General features: G+C 54.9%; 1 protein-coding gene across 10 annotated transcripts in view; it reads left to right on the plus strand.

Annotated features, from left to right (window-relative positions):
• The window catches only part of ATP11A (ATPase phospholipid transporting 11A), a 116,707-nt gene that overhangs the window by 67,645 nt on the left and 33,170 nt on the right, over positions 1–15,892 (plus strand). For all 10 annotated transcript variants that reach the window (XR_014143922.1, XM_081815222.1, XM_081815223.1 and 7 more), the window contains exons 9-17: positions 1,768–1,832; positions 2,464–2,545; positions 3,668–3,818; positions 4,180–4,377; positions 7,048–7,221; positions 8,437–8,600; positions 9,945–10,016; positions 11,325–11,398; positions 15,102–15,205. Coding sequence is in view for 9 of the 10 variants with exons in the window: in XM_081815222.1 (XP_081671348.1) it covers positions 1,768–1,832; positions 2,464–2,545; positions 3,668–3,818; positions 4,180–4,377; positions 7,048–7,221; positions 8,437–8,600; positions 9,945–10,016; positions 11,325–11,398; positions 15,102–15,205 (1,084 nt within the window). In the remaining variant the exon portion in view is untranslated. The remainder of the gene's footprint in view (positions 1–1,767; positions 1,833–2,463; positions 2,546–3,667; positions 3,819–4,179; positions 4,378–7,047; positions 7,222–8,436; positions 8,601–9,944; positions 10,017–11,324; positions 11,399–15,101; positions 15,206–15,892) is intronic.

Genomic DNA, 15,892 nt, shown 5'->3' on the forward strand with positions numbered 1-15,892 from the left:
GTGGTCTTCCCGAAACAGATGCTAGTCTACAGGATGTTCCTAGTTTCTGTGCAGAAACAACCTGCATTTCTGTGTCTCGTGAGAAGTACTGCTGGAGGATGAAGTAGATTTGGATTTACTCAGAGTGCCGCTGGGACGAAGCAGAAGAAATAAACGCTGTCGGCTTTTCCTGCTTCACGTTCAGACAAAGTTTAATGCTGAGTAGCTTGGGAAGGTCATAACTAATATATTTCACATGTTGATACTAATTCTTTTTTGCTCTTTAAGTACTCACACTATTCAGCAGGCTTTTAATATTTGGGTATTACAGGTATTCATAAATTCGTGATGTGAACGGTGATGAATTATATATCGTAGTCTTCATCCGTTCAGAGTGGTACTTCTTTGTCCTCCTGTCCAAACTAGAAGCAAAGTACTTTTTAAAATAAATTATTTTTTGACCTCCCAAAGACACTTTTATTTATTTTTTTTTTAAAAGATTTTTATTTATTTGAGAGAGAGAATGAGAGAGAGCACATGAGAGGGGGGAGGGTCAGAGGGAGAAGCAGACTCCCCGCCGAGCAGGGAGCCCGATGCGGGACTCGATCCCGGGACTCCAGGATCGTGACCCGAGCTGACGGCAGTCGCCAAACCAACTGAGCCACACGAGCGCCCTCAAAGACACTTTTAAAAAGGGCCATTTGTTTTCATAAGCATGTTCAATGGGCATTGTAAGCTTGCAGAGGCTGCAGTCCCTGTGAGAGGACCGACAGCGAGTGGGCAGCCCCTGAGCGTCTGTGGCACTTAGGCCCTGCATGAGAGCCAAGACCGTGGAGCTGCCCTGGGCAGACGCGCCGGGTCAGGTGTCCCCTGGGGCAGCAGCCTCCCGCCCTCGTCCTCAGCCGGATCTGGCCCCGAGCTGCGACAGCTGACTAGACGGAGCACGCCTAAGTCTGTGGTGTTCAGTAGGCTCTGCACTTACTGTGGTGATGGGACATTTCGTGCACTGAAAAGGCAAGAGCATGGGTCCCTTCACCCTGCAAACGGAATCAGTAGAATGCTGATATAGCAGCAACATTGCAGAGTTGCATTCTGCTTCTTACTCTCTTCTGCTCTTGGGAAATGAGAAGCAATGAGGAATCCACCAACAGGGGAGTCCCAAGAACACGAACCCCGAAAGGCAGAGACGTGGTCTGTTGCTCACTGTTGAGTCTTGAGTGCTTAGGGCCTGCTTGTTCTTCATGAGTGATCTTTAACTTCCTTGGTTGTTGCTGCCCCGAAGTAGCAGGTGCAAGGGAGGTTCCAGATTTGGAGGCCACCTGCGTGCAGAGGGTCCTTGTGCATTTGACTGCCGTGTGGATGAATGCACATGGTGTTCCCATATTTGAAAGTAAGACCGGATCTCGCAAGACTCGTGGAGTCTCCCTGAGGATGTGCTGGGAACAGCTGAATCCTCTTGAGTCACACACCACCTTCTCAGAAATTCGGGGCCCTTCAGTTGGTCTGGGTGGGCTGGGAGCCCGCATTCCTGACAAGGCCCCGCCAGAGAGCGGGCACCTTGAAGAGCCACCCGCTGGGTCCTTCCGCACAGCAGGTCTTACCTCCCAGGGCAGAGGCCACACTCTCACACGGAGCCAGGCTAACTTTCGTAATCCAAATATAAGCTACTCCACGTTTAAATGATCGCCTCTTGAAACCGAGTCTGTTAGGCACAGGCCTTGGTTTCCCACCCTCGAGTACCTGCTTCTGTCGCCCCCTTGCCCTACTCTGCTCCTCCTATCTTTGCAGGCCCCTGGGGTCGGAGAACTTGCTTCTCAGAGGAGCCACGCTGAAGAACACCGAGAAGATTTTTGGTCAGTGTCTCAGTGAATCATTACTAACAGCTTCTAAAATTAAGGGTGCATTGAGCAGTTAAAGTCCGTCGTGCTGCCGTGAACGCGTCTCGCCGTGCTCTGAGCTGGGCCCTGTGGCAGGGGTCATCAGCCGAAGAAAACCCATCCTGGCGAATCACCACCACCCACGAGGCAGTGGTGTTTGAGGGTTGCTTGCGTATTGAGTGTCTGCGGTTTCTGACTCAGAAACATAAATTTATGTCCATGAGAGAACTCACACAACACAGTTCCGCAGGAGATTTCTTTTAAAGGCTGCATTTCTCTGGTAGTATCTCCCGTCTCTGTGGGTTATTTTTGTCTTTTAATTGAGACAATTTAAAAGTATGCATGTGTGCCCTGTTTCAGAAAACCCAATATAGTAAAATCTAATCTTCAAGAAAAAGAGATTAATCTCCATGCAGGAAAAAAAAAGTATTTCTTTAGTCTGAAGAATCCTGTTGTGGGACTCTTTTTATGAACAGCTAGTTTGCCTAATGAAATTTAAAATATGATTTGTCCACAATTCAGTTTTACTGTTGCTGTGTGTGACTTCCTATGTGAAGGCGAGATCTGCCTGTGTGATAGTTCTAACGTTGACTTTTCTGCTTTACAGGTGTTGCTATTTACACAGGCATGGAAACCAAGATGGCATTAAATTATCAGTCGAAATCCCAGAAACGATCTGCTGTAGAAAAGTGAGTCTCGGGACCCCTTTGAAGTGCGTAAAGCTCCATGACCTAAAACCATCATGAGCCCCTATAGACGTGAAAGCATTTTCCTTCTGGCTCCATTAGTAATTCCGTCGTGGTCTCTAGGGAGCTGGTCACACTGGGTGTCAGATAGACAGTCTTGTTCTGCAGGGACACAAGTGACCACACACCTTCAGCCCACGTCTGCAGGCTCCCTTGTGCGGATGGCTAAAGTCCTGACAGCTCCTCTTGCCGATTCATGAAAACGTCAAAATTGGGTCACTTTTAGCTTTGGGTTATTTCCTGAGGAAAGCATGAACAGAGAAAACAGTGTTCTTTTCACGAAACGGTAAAATCTGTACTATGATAAACCAAGTATAGAGTTGAATTTGTGAGAAAACGTGGCCCAGAATTTTGTCTTACTTGCCTTTTGTTCATGTGTATCCCTGAATTGAAGTGGTTATAAGTTACTTAATACAGAGCTATGCGGGACTTGGGGATCTTTGGGAAGACTGTGAGGGTCACTTCTGCCTGCACTCAGCAAGTTACTCTCAGTGCGATCACGGGTCTCTCTGTCCGTTGACAGCTGTACCAGATGTGAAAATGGAGATTTGGCTCTCAATAAGCAAGAGTGATTTGTTTCTAGATGTCTACACTGATGAATAGGTTTCAGAAATAGATACTGGAAAATCAGGCCTTCTCCACAAGATCCGCTAAGACATTGGCCAGGGATTCAGTAATTTTCCAGTTCAGAGGGCATTTCCCTCCCTCCTTCCCTGGTGGTAATCTCTAAATTTGGCACTCCCTGGCTGACACTTCATGGCAGAAGACTTGACTTCTGGATGTCCTAAGTCATTGACTCCCAGACCACGCGGTCAGCAGTGTGGCTGCGTGCACCGCTCTCCCGTTTTTAAAACTTTCCCTGTGGCCCCTAGAAGCACACGCCTGTGGTCACGGGAGGAACTCAGATACATGCGAGCTTCTGTTCTCGTTCTTACTGTGCCAGCAGATGGTGGGGGGCTCCTTTAAAACACGTTGCTCTGTGTCTTCACGGTACGTTTGTCTTGACGGGTGAGAAGGGTTCTTCAGCAAGCAATCACTAAGTATCGTTGCTGTCTTGTGTTTTAGATCCATGAACGTGTTCCTCATTGTGTACCTCTGCATTCTGATCAGTAAAGCGCTGATAAACACCGTCCTGAAGTACGTGTGGCAGAGCGAACCGTTCCGGGACGAGCCGTGGTATAATCAGAAAACCGAGTCAGAAAGACAGAGGAACCTGGTACGGAACGTGCCCCCCTTTGCAGTGATCAGAGACACCCTGGGGGCCGTTGTTAGGAAAATGTGGCAGGAGAATGTGAAGTCTTGACTGATGACATCTTCGCAATAGAGATTTGGAAGGTGCATCCATTGCCTCCTTCCCTGGTTGCTGCTGTCTTACTTGGGTATTTGCTTGTACGGTCTGGAAAGGGATTGGCTCCCACAGTGAATTCATGAGGGGTGCAGCATGAACGCTTCTAGAACCCAGCACAGTGTCCTGTCTTTAGAGAGCGCCTGTATTTATAAATGGCCACCAGTGCAATCCGAGCAGAACTCTGAGATGCTGGCAAGGGGGTGCGGGAAATCACACAGTGCTCTCTCAGTTCCTCAGGGCGTTCACGGACTTCCTGGCCTTCATGGTCCTCTTCAACTACATCATCCCCGTGTCCATGTACGTCACGGTGGAGATGCAGAAGTTCCTGGGCTCATATTTCATCACCTGGGATGAAGAAATGTTTGACGAGGACACAGGGGAAGGGCCTCTGGTCAACACCTCGGATTTAAATGAAGAATTAGGACAGGTCAGTACCTGCAGCGTCCTCTTCCCAGATTTGCGGATGATCGTGTCCCTCTGTGTTGTGTTCCCAGGCATGTGGATTCTAAATGATCCCTGTCATGGGGGCACATTATCCGGATGGCCCAATGAAAAGTTTTCCACCTTCATTCATTCCTAGAGATGCATCCCACAACTCATGAAACACAACAGCACGTTCATTTTTTATACTTTATTTATATGACAATTGATAGTGCTTTTCTGTATACAATTTATGCAGAATCAGCTGCGTTAGCTGATTGTTACAAGCTCACCCATGGCCTTGGTAAGTGGTGCTCATTCTGGGTTTTAATGCTGTAAATTTGGTGAGTCCCTGCTTTACAAGCATTGCACTCAGCTCTTAGGCCGGATTTCCTTCTCTGAACTCAGAGTGAGCAGTTTTCCTTGATTTAAAGATGAGCAAAGTGAGACCTCAACGTTCCAGTGGCTTGGTGTATCGCAGACTTCAGACACCTCATTGCAGCCCTGCTGTTTGCTGACAGTGGTGGCCGAGCTCTGTGCACCTGAGCGTCTTAATCTGTAAAATGGGTGTGATTCCGTATACCTGCCCCACCACAGTCCTGTGCTGAATGGGGCCTCAGAGCTGTGGTGTGCTGCTTCCCTGGGACACCAGCTCTGGAAAGGCTGCCGCTCTGGCCCTGACCCTTTCCTGAAGAGCGTTTGGTAAACGGTAGTTCACTCATTTATTAAAAAAAAAAAAAAAAAGTAAGAAATTTGGGGGAGTAGTTTTGCAAACAGGGCCATTTTAAAGATTTTATTTATTTGAGGGAGAGAACGTGCGCACACGGGGGGTGGAGGGGCAGAGGGAGAGAACCTCCAGCAGACGCCTCACTGAGCATAGAGCCTGACGTGGGGCTCGACCTCATGACCTTGAGATCATGACCTGAGATGAAATCAAGAATTGGATGCTTAACTGCCTGCGCCAGCCAGGCACCCCACAAACAGGGCCGTTTTAGCAGCTGAAATCCACCCCAGAGAGTCAGTCTGTAAACAGACGCTCAGACTCAGCTGGGGAACCCCTGCCTTCACCCCCTTGGGTCACGGGTACTTGTTACCGAGAGATAACTTGCTTACTGATGAGCACGGGTTTCAGGGCGCCCCTCCGGCACGTGCTGCTCTGCGGGCTATCGTCTGCTCCCAGACAGCCGCACGGAAACCCCGACTCGGTCACCCGGCACTAGAATAGCTTTACATCTGCATATTTCACATCCTTGGCAACAGTACACAGTTCATGCTGTGTCTTCCTGAGAAATTCTTAGAGGAAAGCATCTTTCTGTAACAAGAAAAGTGTGGAGCAGTGGTTAGTACAGTGAATTTGACTCAAATTATCTTGTAACACCAGCGTTCTGGAGGTTTGTGGAAAGTTGTTTCAGAAGACGGGCCTCCAGGGCGCCTGGGTGGCTCATTCGGTTAAGCGACTGCCTTCGGCTCAGGTCATGATCTCGGGGTCCTGGGATCGAGCCCCGTGTCGGGCTCCCTGCTCAGTGCGGAGTCTGCTTCTCCCTTTCCCTCTGACCCTCCCCCACTCCTGCACGCGTGCTCTCTCTCTCTCTCTCAAATAAATAAAATCTTAAAAAAAAAAATAGAAGATGGGGCCTCCCGAGATGTTCGTTATTATTGTTGATCCTCACTCTGAAAAAAGTCAGGTGGCAGTTACTTCAAACAACAGAGCCACCATGCCGGGGACCTGTCACACGTGGGCTCCCTGCTCCTAATTGTCCAGAGCACGGGAGAGGCTCAGTGGTGTTTTGGGCAAGCGTTTGGACTGCAGGTCGTCTGCTGTGTCCTCAGAGCTTACTTGTAGAACCAGGCACACAGGGAAAAGGCATTTTCTGCAGAGGGATTAAGACAAAAGAGAACATCTTGCTCAGACTAAGTGAAGAAGGCAGACCGTGAAACACTTGGCCGGTGTGTCTCTTCTGCTTCCTGCGCTCCTGCACTTTGACCCTTACACTCTGCCTCCTGTGCGTGCGCTGGGGCACGTGTTGGGGGCAGCGGGCAGGTTTCAGCCGATGGGGACATCCTCCCGCTGTTCCATCGTCCAGAATTCCACTGTTACTCCTGATGCACACATAACCGGAATTGGGCCCAGTGCAGAGCTTAACACTGGGTATGGTTTTAGGTCTGAAATCTGTTTTGCCCTTTTGTTGTTCTGATTCTTGTGTCCTAAACGGTACTGTGAGCTTTGACCTCCCAGACCTTGCAGAGTAAGTTCGGGTTTATCCTCCCTGTATCCTTGATTTTCTCGTTAGAGAGGATTCAAGACTCCCCCCGCCCCGAGTCTCTCTTTCCGAGAAGCGGCAGACCAGCTCCACGCAGTGCTTCCATCCGTAGACTGAGAGGCAACAGGGAAACCGTCGTTTTCTGGGGAGCGTGAAGCCCTCGCCTACACCTCCTACGCATCTGGATCGGGACCGCTCAGCCCTGGCAGACGCTGGAGGAGGCTGGGGAGCCGGCCCGCGTGCAGTTCCGCCTGCCCCGGCGGTGTGGGGGGCCCGCCCGGAGAGGCCCCTTCCCGTGGGGAACGTTGATGTTAGGAAGCGAGGCTGCGCTGGGCTCTGATTCGGCGGGTGGCTCCTTCTCTGACAAGGTCATGCAGCCCTGGCCAGCCCCACACAGCGGCACTGTGTGTCCGCAGGTCGAGTACATCTTCACGGACAAAACCGGTACGCTCACGGAGAACAACATGGAGTTCAAGGAGTGCTGCATCGAGGGCCACGTGTACGTGCCACATGCCGTGTGCAACGGGCAGGTGCTCCCCGGCACCTTTGGCATCGACATGATCGACTCCTCCCCGGGCGCCGGCGCCAGGGTAGGTGGCCACGCACCCCCGCATGTGTGTTCCCTGGGGGCCATCACCGCCACGCTGTCCCCAGGTCCCTGAGCACAAGGCAGACCGGCGCCACCCCGTGTCCCTGGATCCCCTGGCGACCCGCGTCGGGAACCGTGGCACGCCACCATTTCCTGCCCGTGAGTCCACGGTCACAGCTATGTGGAAGTCAGGGCGTGTAGTGGGCTGAGAGTAAAGTGGCTGTGCACACCATTGTGCTCACACGCGTGTGCATACTCCGGCTCAAGCACGTATGCACATGTGTATGCACACACAGGGACACGTGCGCCCATGTGCACACACACACCCAGGCGTGCCCCCACTCCCCTGTGTATTGCATGTATACACACGTGCACATAGACCCATCCCATGTGCACACATCCTCACGCATGTGCACACACTAACATGTACACGAATGCCCGTCATGCTCACAAGCATGTATGTGCACGCACACACACCCTCATATGTGTGCACACACAGATGCATGTCCCATATGCTCACATGTGCATTGTATGTACACACATGCACACACAGACACATGCCCACGTGCTCGCATGCACATGCATGTACACACAGGCACACGTGCACACACGCCCAAGCCCTGTGACTCCAGACCTCAGCATCTCCGGGAGGTGCTGTGACCCCTCACCATGGTCACATGGTCAGTGAGAAGATCATTCCTAAAACCTTGGTGACCGCAGAGCCCTGTGCAGGGTCCCCTGGGGACGCAGGGCAGCTCGCCTTGGCAGGTGGTGCCGTGATATCCCCTAGGGACCGAGGGCACCACCGTATCCCCTGCCACGTCTGCCTCAGACGGTTTCCACGTGGAAACTGCTCTTTCAGGGCAGAGTCTCAGAGGGAGGGCCCGTGGTCTGGCCCACGTGGGCCTCGGCCACACCCCAGCGCCCCTGGGAAGGTGGTCAGGGCCCCCGCAGGGCATCCAGGCTCCAGGATGCCGAGTTCACCTCCTCTGACCTTGAGCCGGTGTCCTCACCTCCCCTGCTGAGAAGTGCTGGAGAATGAAGAGAAGCCACGCTTCCACTCCTCCCCGTGAGCACCGGACCCGATCCTAATTCATGGCTCCTGACGCCCACGGCGGCATGTGCTGTTTCATTGTTCCCTGTCTTCTGCGTATTTTCTGTGTACTTGAGGCTGATATGGCATAGATCTGGGGGGCTTTGTGCCGTGCTTGTGTAGGAGCGAGAAGAGCTGTTTTTCCGGGCCCTGTGTCTGTGCCACACCATCCAGGTGAAGGATGACGATGACGTGGACGGCCCGAGGAAGTCGCCAGACTCGGGGAAATCCTGTGTGTACATCTCGTCTTCTCCTGACGAGGTGGCCCTCGTCGAGGGTGTCCAGAGGTAGGTCCCTGGGTGGGTGTGGCTCGCGGGGGCCGTGCCGACACGGTCTCCCCTGACTGTGGGCTGGCCCTGGAGCGTCCAGGGGTGGCCCTGTGCCGGGACCCTGGCTGCAGGGTGGGCGGGCAGGTGGAGGCTTCATGCCCCGTGTCCTCCACCTCCGTGCTGGCGGGTGAGGGTCCCTCCCGCTCACAGCCTGCTGCCGGCGTGAGAAGCAGCCATTACCATTGCCGGACTCCGTCGCTGTCTTTTCAGCTTCGTCATTTTCCAGAATTCCGTCTTCTGTGTCACCTGTTCCGTCTTCTGCTTCCTCACCCTCGCTGTGATTACGTCCAGTCGCTTCTGCTTCTCAGTTACAGCATTTTTTATTTCGGCCTGACTAGTTTTTAGGTCTTTTATCTCTGCGGACAGGGTTTCTCCGTGTCCTCTATGCTTTTTTCAAGCCCAGCATTCTTAGGACTGTTCTAAATTCTTGTTCAGGCGCATTGCTTATGTCTGTTTGGAGTAAATGCCTGGCTGTGGATTCTCTTTATCGCAGTCTTAAATGGGCGGTTCTCCTCAATTCTGTTAAAAATGCAGACAATCTTAGATGCACTTTACGGCAAGTCGTCTTTGTCAGTCCTAACGAGCGCTCAGAAGTGCACCATATATCAGAATTTAGGATGGGCTGTGCCTGCCAGCCATGGTAGACTCACCTCCAGGAAGCCTGTCAGCTCGAGCTGGGGCGAGTGGACACCCTGTCCCCACGGTCCCACGGCCCCCTTGCATCATTGTGGCCACAGCTGTGTGGGGATGACGCGTCCACCTCCCCATCTCTGAGCTCCTGGCGTCCAGGAGCCACGCCCTTGTCTCCGCACCACACCACCGGGTGTGTTGGTGGAGGAGCGGGGGTTATGTGGTCCACGCTCTGCGGACGTTTGTTGCCTGGCTGCTGGCGCTGGATCATGGTTCCCGGATCAGTACAATGAGAGGTTGTCCTGGAGACTGACAGTCTCTCAGGGTCCTTGTAATTGTGACACGGTGACCCTGGCTAAGAGCCCCACTGCTCAGTAAGCAAGAAGGGAACCCTACAGGGGCCAGTCCACAGACCCGCCCTTGTCCTTCTGGAACCCGCTGACGCTTACCAGTCCGAGGGCGGGATAGGTCAGAAATTCTGTTCACTCTGGGAGAGTTTCTTGAGCCGGTGAATAAATCACTATTTTAATCTCCTTAGTGTGTAATTCAGTTCGCAAGCTCTGTTTTACCACAGTTACTTTTCTTGACAAGAAAGCTTTCCCCAGACTTAAATGTCTGAAGGAGGAGCATCAGAACTAGAAATTGAGCTCCGATTTGCCCTCCTCTTTGCAGACTTGGCTTCACATACCTGCGGCTGAAGAACAACTACATGGAGATCTTAAATAGGGAGAACGACGTGGAAAGGTGAGCGCACTGCATGTTTATGCCAGGTGGAAAGACTCCTGCTCACCGTGGTCTTCGTGGGGAAACCCCAGGCCCCCGTCCCACTCCCATGCCTTCCTCCCCTTCCTCTGTGACGGCCCCGGAACATCGCCCGCAGGCTGGGCGGTGTGGCACCCCCGGGAGCGCTCGCTCGGAGCCGTCCCAGATGAGGCTCTGGGCGTCCCTGCAGCGTCTGGGGTGTCTGCGCTGAGTGGCCCCACGACGCCGCGCTCCCCAGTCTCCAGACGCCCTGCAGTCAGTCTGAGCCGCTCTGATGCTCATGGCTCCCGTCTGTCTCCAGGAACCACACGTGTTCGGTGTCGTGACCGTGTCCGTCAGAGACGGCTGGTCCCAGAGACAGAGGGCATATCTTGAGTCTTGGCTCGGGGCTCCGGCTCGCCTTTCTAAATAAACTTGCGATAACGGGTACAGGCAAAGACAGGTGGCAGAGAACGTCAGGCTTGGTGGTCGTGGCCGCAAAAACCCCTGGATTTTAACGTTTCCTTAAGAAACGTGGATCCTGCGTCGGCAGGGGTGGCGAGCCCCGACTGGGACTGGCTGCCGGTCCTGGGTCGGCGCAGTGGCGCTGTCCCTGGGGCGCTGGCGGCTCCAGGAGCTGCGCGACCACCTGCGGAGGGCAGAGCCCCGCCTGCTGTCGGGCTCCGGGCTCCACCCGAGGCGACAGGTGGGCCCCCGCGGAGGGGAGGACACCCTCGGGGTGCTGCCCAGCGGGGCACGGGCCCCCCTCCAGCTTGCAAGCCGGCCGGCACCGTGAGGCTCACCGCCCCCCTTAGCCGCAGCTGGGGTCTCTGGACCCCGAGGAGTTTCCGGGGGCGTCTGTCGGGGTGGCTGAACTACCGTCAGTACTTCAAATGCCAGCAGAAATCATGGTCTTTGATAATGACCGTACGAGCCGCCTGCGTATCGGTTTTCTTCGCTTAAATGATTTTTATGAACTTAAGGACACTGGTGTATTGCCAGGATTGCCAGCTCTGATAGGCCTGTGAGTCCGTGTTCAGAACTCAGGGACGTGAACGTGCAGGTGGTGTGGTGGACAGACTCCCAGGGCACCTTGGGCCGGGGTTGAGCCCGCGGGAACCTGGCCTCAGCCTCCCCCTCCTCCCAGCCGCCAGGAGCACAGTCCCTGCCCCGTGCATCCCGACGGGGCGGGCATGAGGACAGGGCACAGGACACCCCAGACGCTCTGCCCTGGGAAGTGCTGTGCTTCCCCAGTTCCAGGACTTCAAGAGCCAGATAGGTAATAAAAGCAATTTTTGATCTCTTTTTCAGGTTTGAATTGCTGGAAATTTTGAGTTTTGACTCAGTAAGGAGGAGAATGAGTGTGATTGTAAAATCTGCTACAGGTAGGAATGTCTTTTTCCTTTGATTTTTTGAATTATATGTTGTGGTGGTTTTATTCTCATGCTTGCATTCTATAGGAGCTTTAGAATCTAACCATTCGTTCTCTGTAAAAAAAACGAGGTGAGCCCACCACAGGTCACAGGGCTCCTCAGCATCGCACCTGGCGCAGGTGCAGCCCCTGTGGGTCCCGCTTGACTGGCAGGTCCTGCAGGGTCTCTCCTCCCTCCCTGCAGCCGCCACACACAGCAGCCTAATGTCACCCACCCGCAGCCTTCCAGTTTCCTGCCACCATGTCCATCCTAAAGATCCTGCCGGTGCCCTGAGGCACCTGCTGTGTCAGGCAGACTTCTCCGGTGTCTAGCACTGATGCCCTGAGCTGCCTTCCCAGTTTTCCACCCCAGGCCAACCCCAAATGTGCATGTTTCTACCTGGAGCTCTCTACTTGGTGGGATTTTTCTACCTGGAGGCCCTCTGCCTGGAGGGATGTTTCCACCCGGAGGCCCTCTACCTGGAAGGACTTTTCCACCCGGAGGTCCTCTGCTTGGTGGGACTTTTCCACGCGGAGGCCATCTGCCTGGTGGGATTTTTCCACCTGGAGGCTCTCTACCTGGAAGGACTTTTCCACCTGGAGGTCCTCTGCTTGGTGGGACTTTTCCACCTAGAGGCCCTCTACCTGGAGGGACTTTTACACCTGGAGGCCATCTACCTGGTGGGACTTTTCCACCCAGAGGCCCTCTACCTGGAGGGACTTTTCCACCTGGAGGCCCTCTACCTGGAAGAACTTTTCCACCCAGAGGTCCTCTGCTTGGTGGGACTTTTCCACCCAGAGGCTGTCTACATGGTGGGACTTTTCCACCTAGAGGCCTCTACCTGTTGGGACGGTTCCACCTGGAGGCCTCTACCTGTTAGGGCATTTCCACCTGGAGGGCCTCTTGCTGGTTTGCACTTTTCCGAGGGTAGCTCAGCAGCCACCTGGTAGGGAGCCTTCCTGGCTGCGTCAATCAGGTGAGCTGTTCATCTGTCTTCTGACCTGGCCAGACCATAAGCATCCTGGATACAGAAGCTAGACTGTTTTCAGCGTGCGGGCAGTCCTGCGCTGCTCCTGAGCACTGAATCAATACCGCTCAGTTCAATTTACTTAATGCAGTCGCAATTTCAAAATGGCCTCTCAGCAAAAGATGTGGGATCTTATTCCTTTTTGTTTCTTAGGCAACACCAGGCTGTGTTTATGTCTTTGGAAGGTTGCCTGGTAAGCAACCAAATACAGCCACCATCCTGAAACCAAACAGACTGAGCCTGACATAGTGACTGAAGGCACGCTGGGGATTTTGTGTCACCAGTGTCCTTTGTTACAACAGGAGGCAAAGGCGGTCGATGTCCTTAAGCAGGAGCCTTGTGATGGGGTTCTGGGGGGGCCGGCAACGGCTTGTCTTCCTCCTCAGGCCGCAGAGGACGATGTGAGGTTGGGGGGTGCATCTTGCGGCAGAACCCTGTGAGTCACTTTCCGGGGTGCTGGACGACGAGCCTGGGGAAGGCACATGGCCGCTCTGGGTGCTGTCCCTGTGTGGTCCCCTCACCCCTGAGCCCGTCGTCAGCATGGCGGACTGGCGTGGCCCAGCCAGTGAGACCTGCACCGAGTGTCTCGGGACACAACATAGCGTAAATGCTGCCTGTAACACTGGAGATGTTCTGCCACTCGGTCAGCAGGTCGTGGGAAACAGTCACCCAGAATGTTGAAGAACACACCCAGCTGTGCTCGGGCGTGCGGGGGCGGGCGGCTCCACCGCGCGGTCCATGCGCCCTCCCCAGGGTTGAAGCCACTCAGTGCCCTGGAAGAAGGGCATCGAATTGGAACTTGACCTCACTGGCCCTTCGCCATGTGGCGTTCCCTGTGGGGATGGATGCGCCGTCTTGCAGCTGGGTCACGTCTGGGAGACGGTTCATGAGCCGGAGGCGTGACTGCGCCGCCGTTACTCACCAACTCCCGCCCCCTCTGTGCTTTCTGTGGGGCTGGGCGCCCGCAGGGCGGAACCCTGGGAAGCGACCGCCACCCTCCCGCAGAAGGGCTTCGCGGGGCTGCAGAAGGAGCGCAGTCACGTTAGGAATCATGTCCACGGCAGTCAGGCCGGTCCAGGGCCCCTTCCGTGGGGAGGCTTCTGCCCGTTCCCAGGGGTTCCCCTGCAGCGCTGCAGGCTTACTGGGACAGACCACGTGGCATCTGAACCAGCCACGGCACCAATTAATTTCAAGAGAAGTTTGAATAATTAATTAAACAGGTTGTTCTTCAAGTGGTAATGCATCCCTGGAGATGAGGCTAATTGCTCTGGTTTTCAGCCTGGTGGGTACAGGAGACCACAAGGCCCTGTGGCCACAGCTCGCTGGGTGGCGGGTGACGCCCGTGTGGGCTTTCCTCTGCTGACTGGCCTCTTGTTTACAGAACTGGAAGAGCAACCTCCAAAGATCCACAGAGCGGCTCTTGTCTTTTGCAGAGTGAAGTCTGATTCACACTCCGGATATTTTTATGTCAGAGGCTGTCCGTAACCAAGTCCCAGGGCCAAACACGTCCCACTTGGAGCATGTGTGAGGGAGTGACAGGTTGAGACAGTGACAAGCCGTTACCGCAAATCCTCATGATTTTTCATGAAGTCGTCTCGACTGCCCTTCTGGCTGTAAAACCACATCTGAAGAAGTGAGGTCTGGAGTCAGGAGTGGGCTCTGCCCCAGGCTGGTTGTGGGGCCAGCCCAGCCTCCAGTCTTTGTGGCTCGTGACCAGAATCCAGCCACAAACCCGCACAGTTGGCGGGCCTGCGGGGATCGGGCGCCCTGCCCTGCGGGGCCCCAGCCCAGCCCCATGTGCTGGCGGCCTGGACGTCACTAGATGCCATCCTTTCTGGCCGTAGGTTGACCTGAGCCTTGGTTTAGTCTCAGGACATTCGCGAGCATCAGTTGTGCTGTTTCGGATGTCGCACTGTGTGCCACAGGAGTGAGTCCCTTCTGGGGTCAGTGGGGCTCCAGACGCCGCCGCGGAGTTCAGGCGCCCTTGTCCAGGCGCACTCGTCCCTTGTCCCACCTGTCCAGCAGCCGCGCACACACAAAGCCGGCCTGGTGAAGTGCCACATGACTTTCCGGGCCCGGAGATTCGTGGCTGGAAGAGGAGCCTCCAGGAGCGGGGGCCTCTTGACCAGAGCTGGTGTCTTCTCTCTTGTTCTCGCCTCTTGGTCTTGGCTGGAGTTTCCCTGCTTACCTGGAACAGAAAATTGGTTTATCTCGGGGGGAAGCATGTGTCTGCCACACAAGCTCGTGCGAAGCCGTCAGGACGTGACTTGAGGTGTGGGGGACATTGCACAACAGGCGTCCCGTGGGTCTTGTTGGTGCGAAGGATGGACACCCAGCTGCAGCATCTCCGCGTGGGGCTGCGTGTAGGCCGGCCACGCCCCCGTGTGCTTACCGCCCCCCCGGGGGCCACCCAGCAGTGGTGACACTGGGCTTCTTCCTGGTCCTCAACTCCCCGTGAGCTTTAAGGCCACGGGAAGGACGATTTAACTTTCTCCTGACTGCACGTGGTAACAGGTCTCAGGAAATCCCTAGGACGGTCTCAGCGCTGGTGTTCCTGTTTTTGTTTCTTCATAAAAGCACAATGTGAAGAATAATCTAGTCTTCCCTCTAGTATGATTAAATGTCTTTGTTTCTCTCCTCACTTTATAGGAGAAATCTATCTGTTCTGCAAAGGAGCAGATTCTTCAATATTTCCCCGGGTGATAGAAGGCAAAGTCGACCAGATCCGGGCCAGAGTGGAGCGCAATGCGGTGGTGAGATGGGGCGGAGGGCGGCTCGCGAGTCCCACGCCGGAGGGCGGCCTGGCCACAGCGCCCTGTGCTGTCCCCTGAGGGACGCACTCTGAAGGCCACATGCGCCCCACGTGAAGAGGAACCCTGTGGATGCCACACGGGCGGTGCCGCTGACACGGCCCGACTCCAGACTGCTGCGAGCTTTCGCTGTGGGGTGGGCGGTGCTGGTGGCTGTGGGGTCAGAATTATAGGCGCGTCTGTGGCGATTGTGTCAGGGTCCTGAGGGCTTTCTGGTGATTCGCTTCTTCATCGAGAAGCCACTTTGCATGTCCACTTCCCCTGCGTGGTCCCCCCACGTCTCGTGCTGAGGGCGTCACCCACCTGCCCCACACCTCCAGCAGCGCCGTGTGGCCGGTCTGCTCGCCTGGGCGCCAGCCCCCCTCAGCAGGTGCGCCGCGGGTGCAGGGGGGCGCGTGCCTGTCTGACCCCCATCCTCCCACCCTCCGCACCAGACCTAAGCCAGGGACGGTGGCCCCTCACAGCCTCGTCCCCGCTGCTGCAAACCACAGAATTTCATGCGTAACAGTGGTTGTAAACCAAGGGGTGTTGGCCAAGGGAGTCTTGGAATGCGGGGTGGGAATCTTCAGCCGCGCTTTCACTTACCGAATGAACGGCCTAAGTAAGCCCGCGGCGCTCACGGGAGTGTCG

The sequence above is a fragment of the Leptonychotes weddellii genome, chromosome 3 (assembly GCF_054177405.1).
Source record: "Leptonychotes weddellii isolate Sample4059 chromosome 3, ASM5417740v2, whole genome shotgun sequence".
Taxonomy (NCBI): domain Eukaryota; kingdom Metazoa; phylum Chordata; class Mammalia; order Carnivora; family Phocidae; genus Leptonychotes; species Leptonychotes weddellii.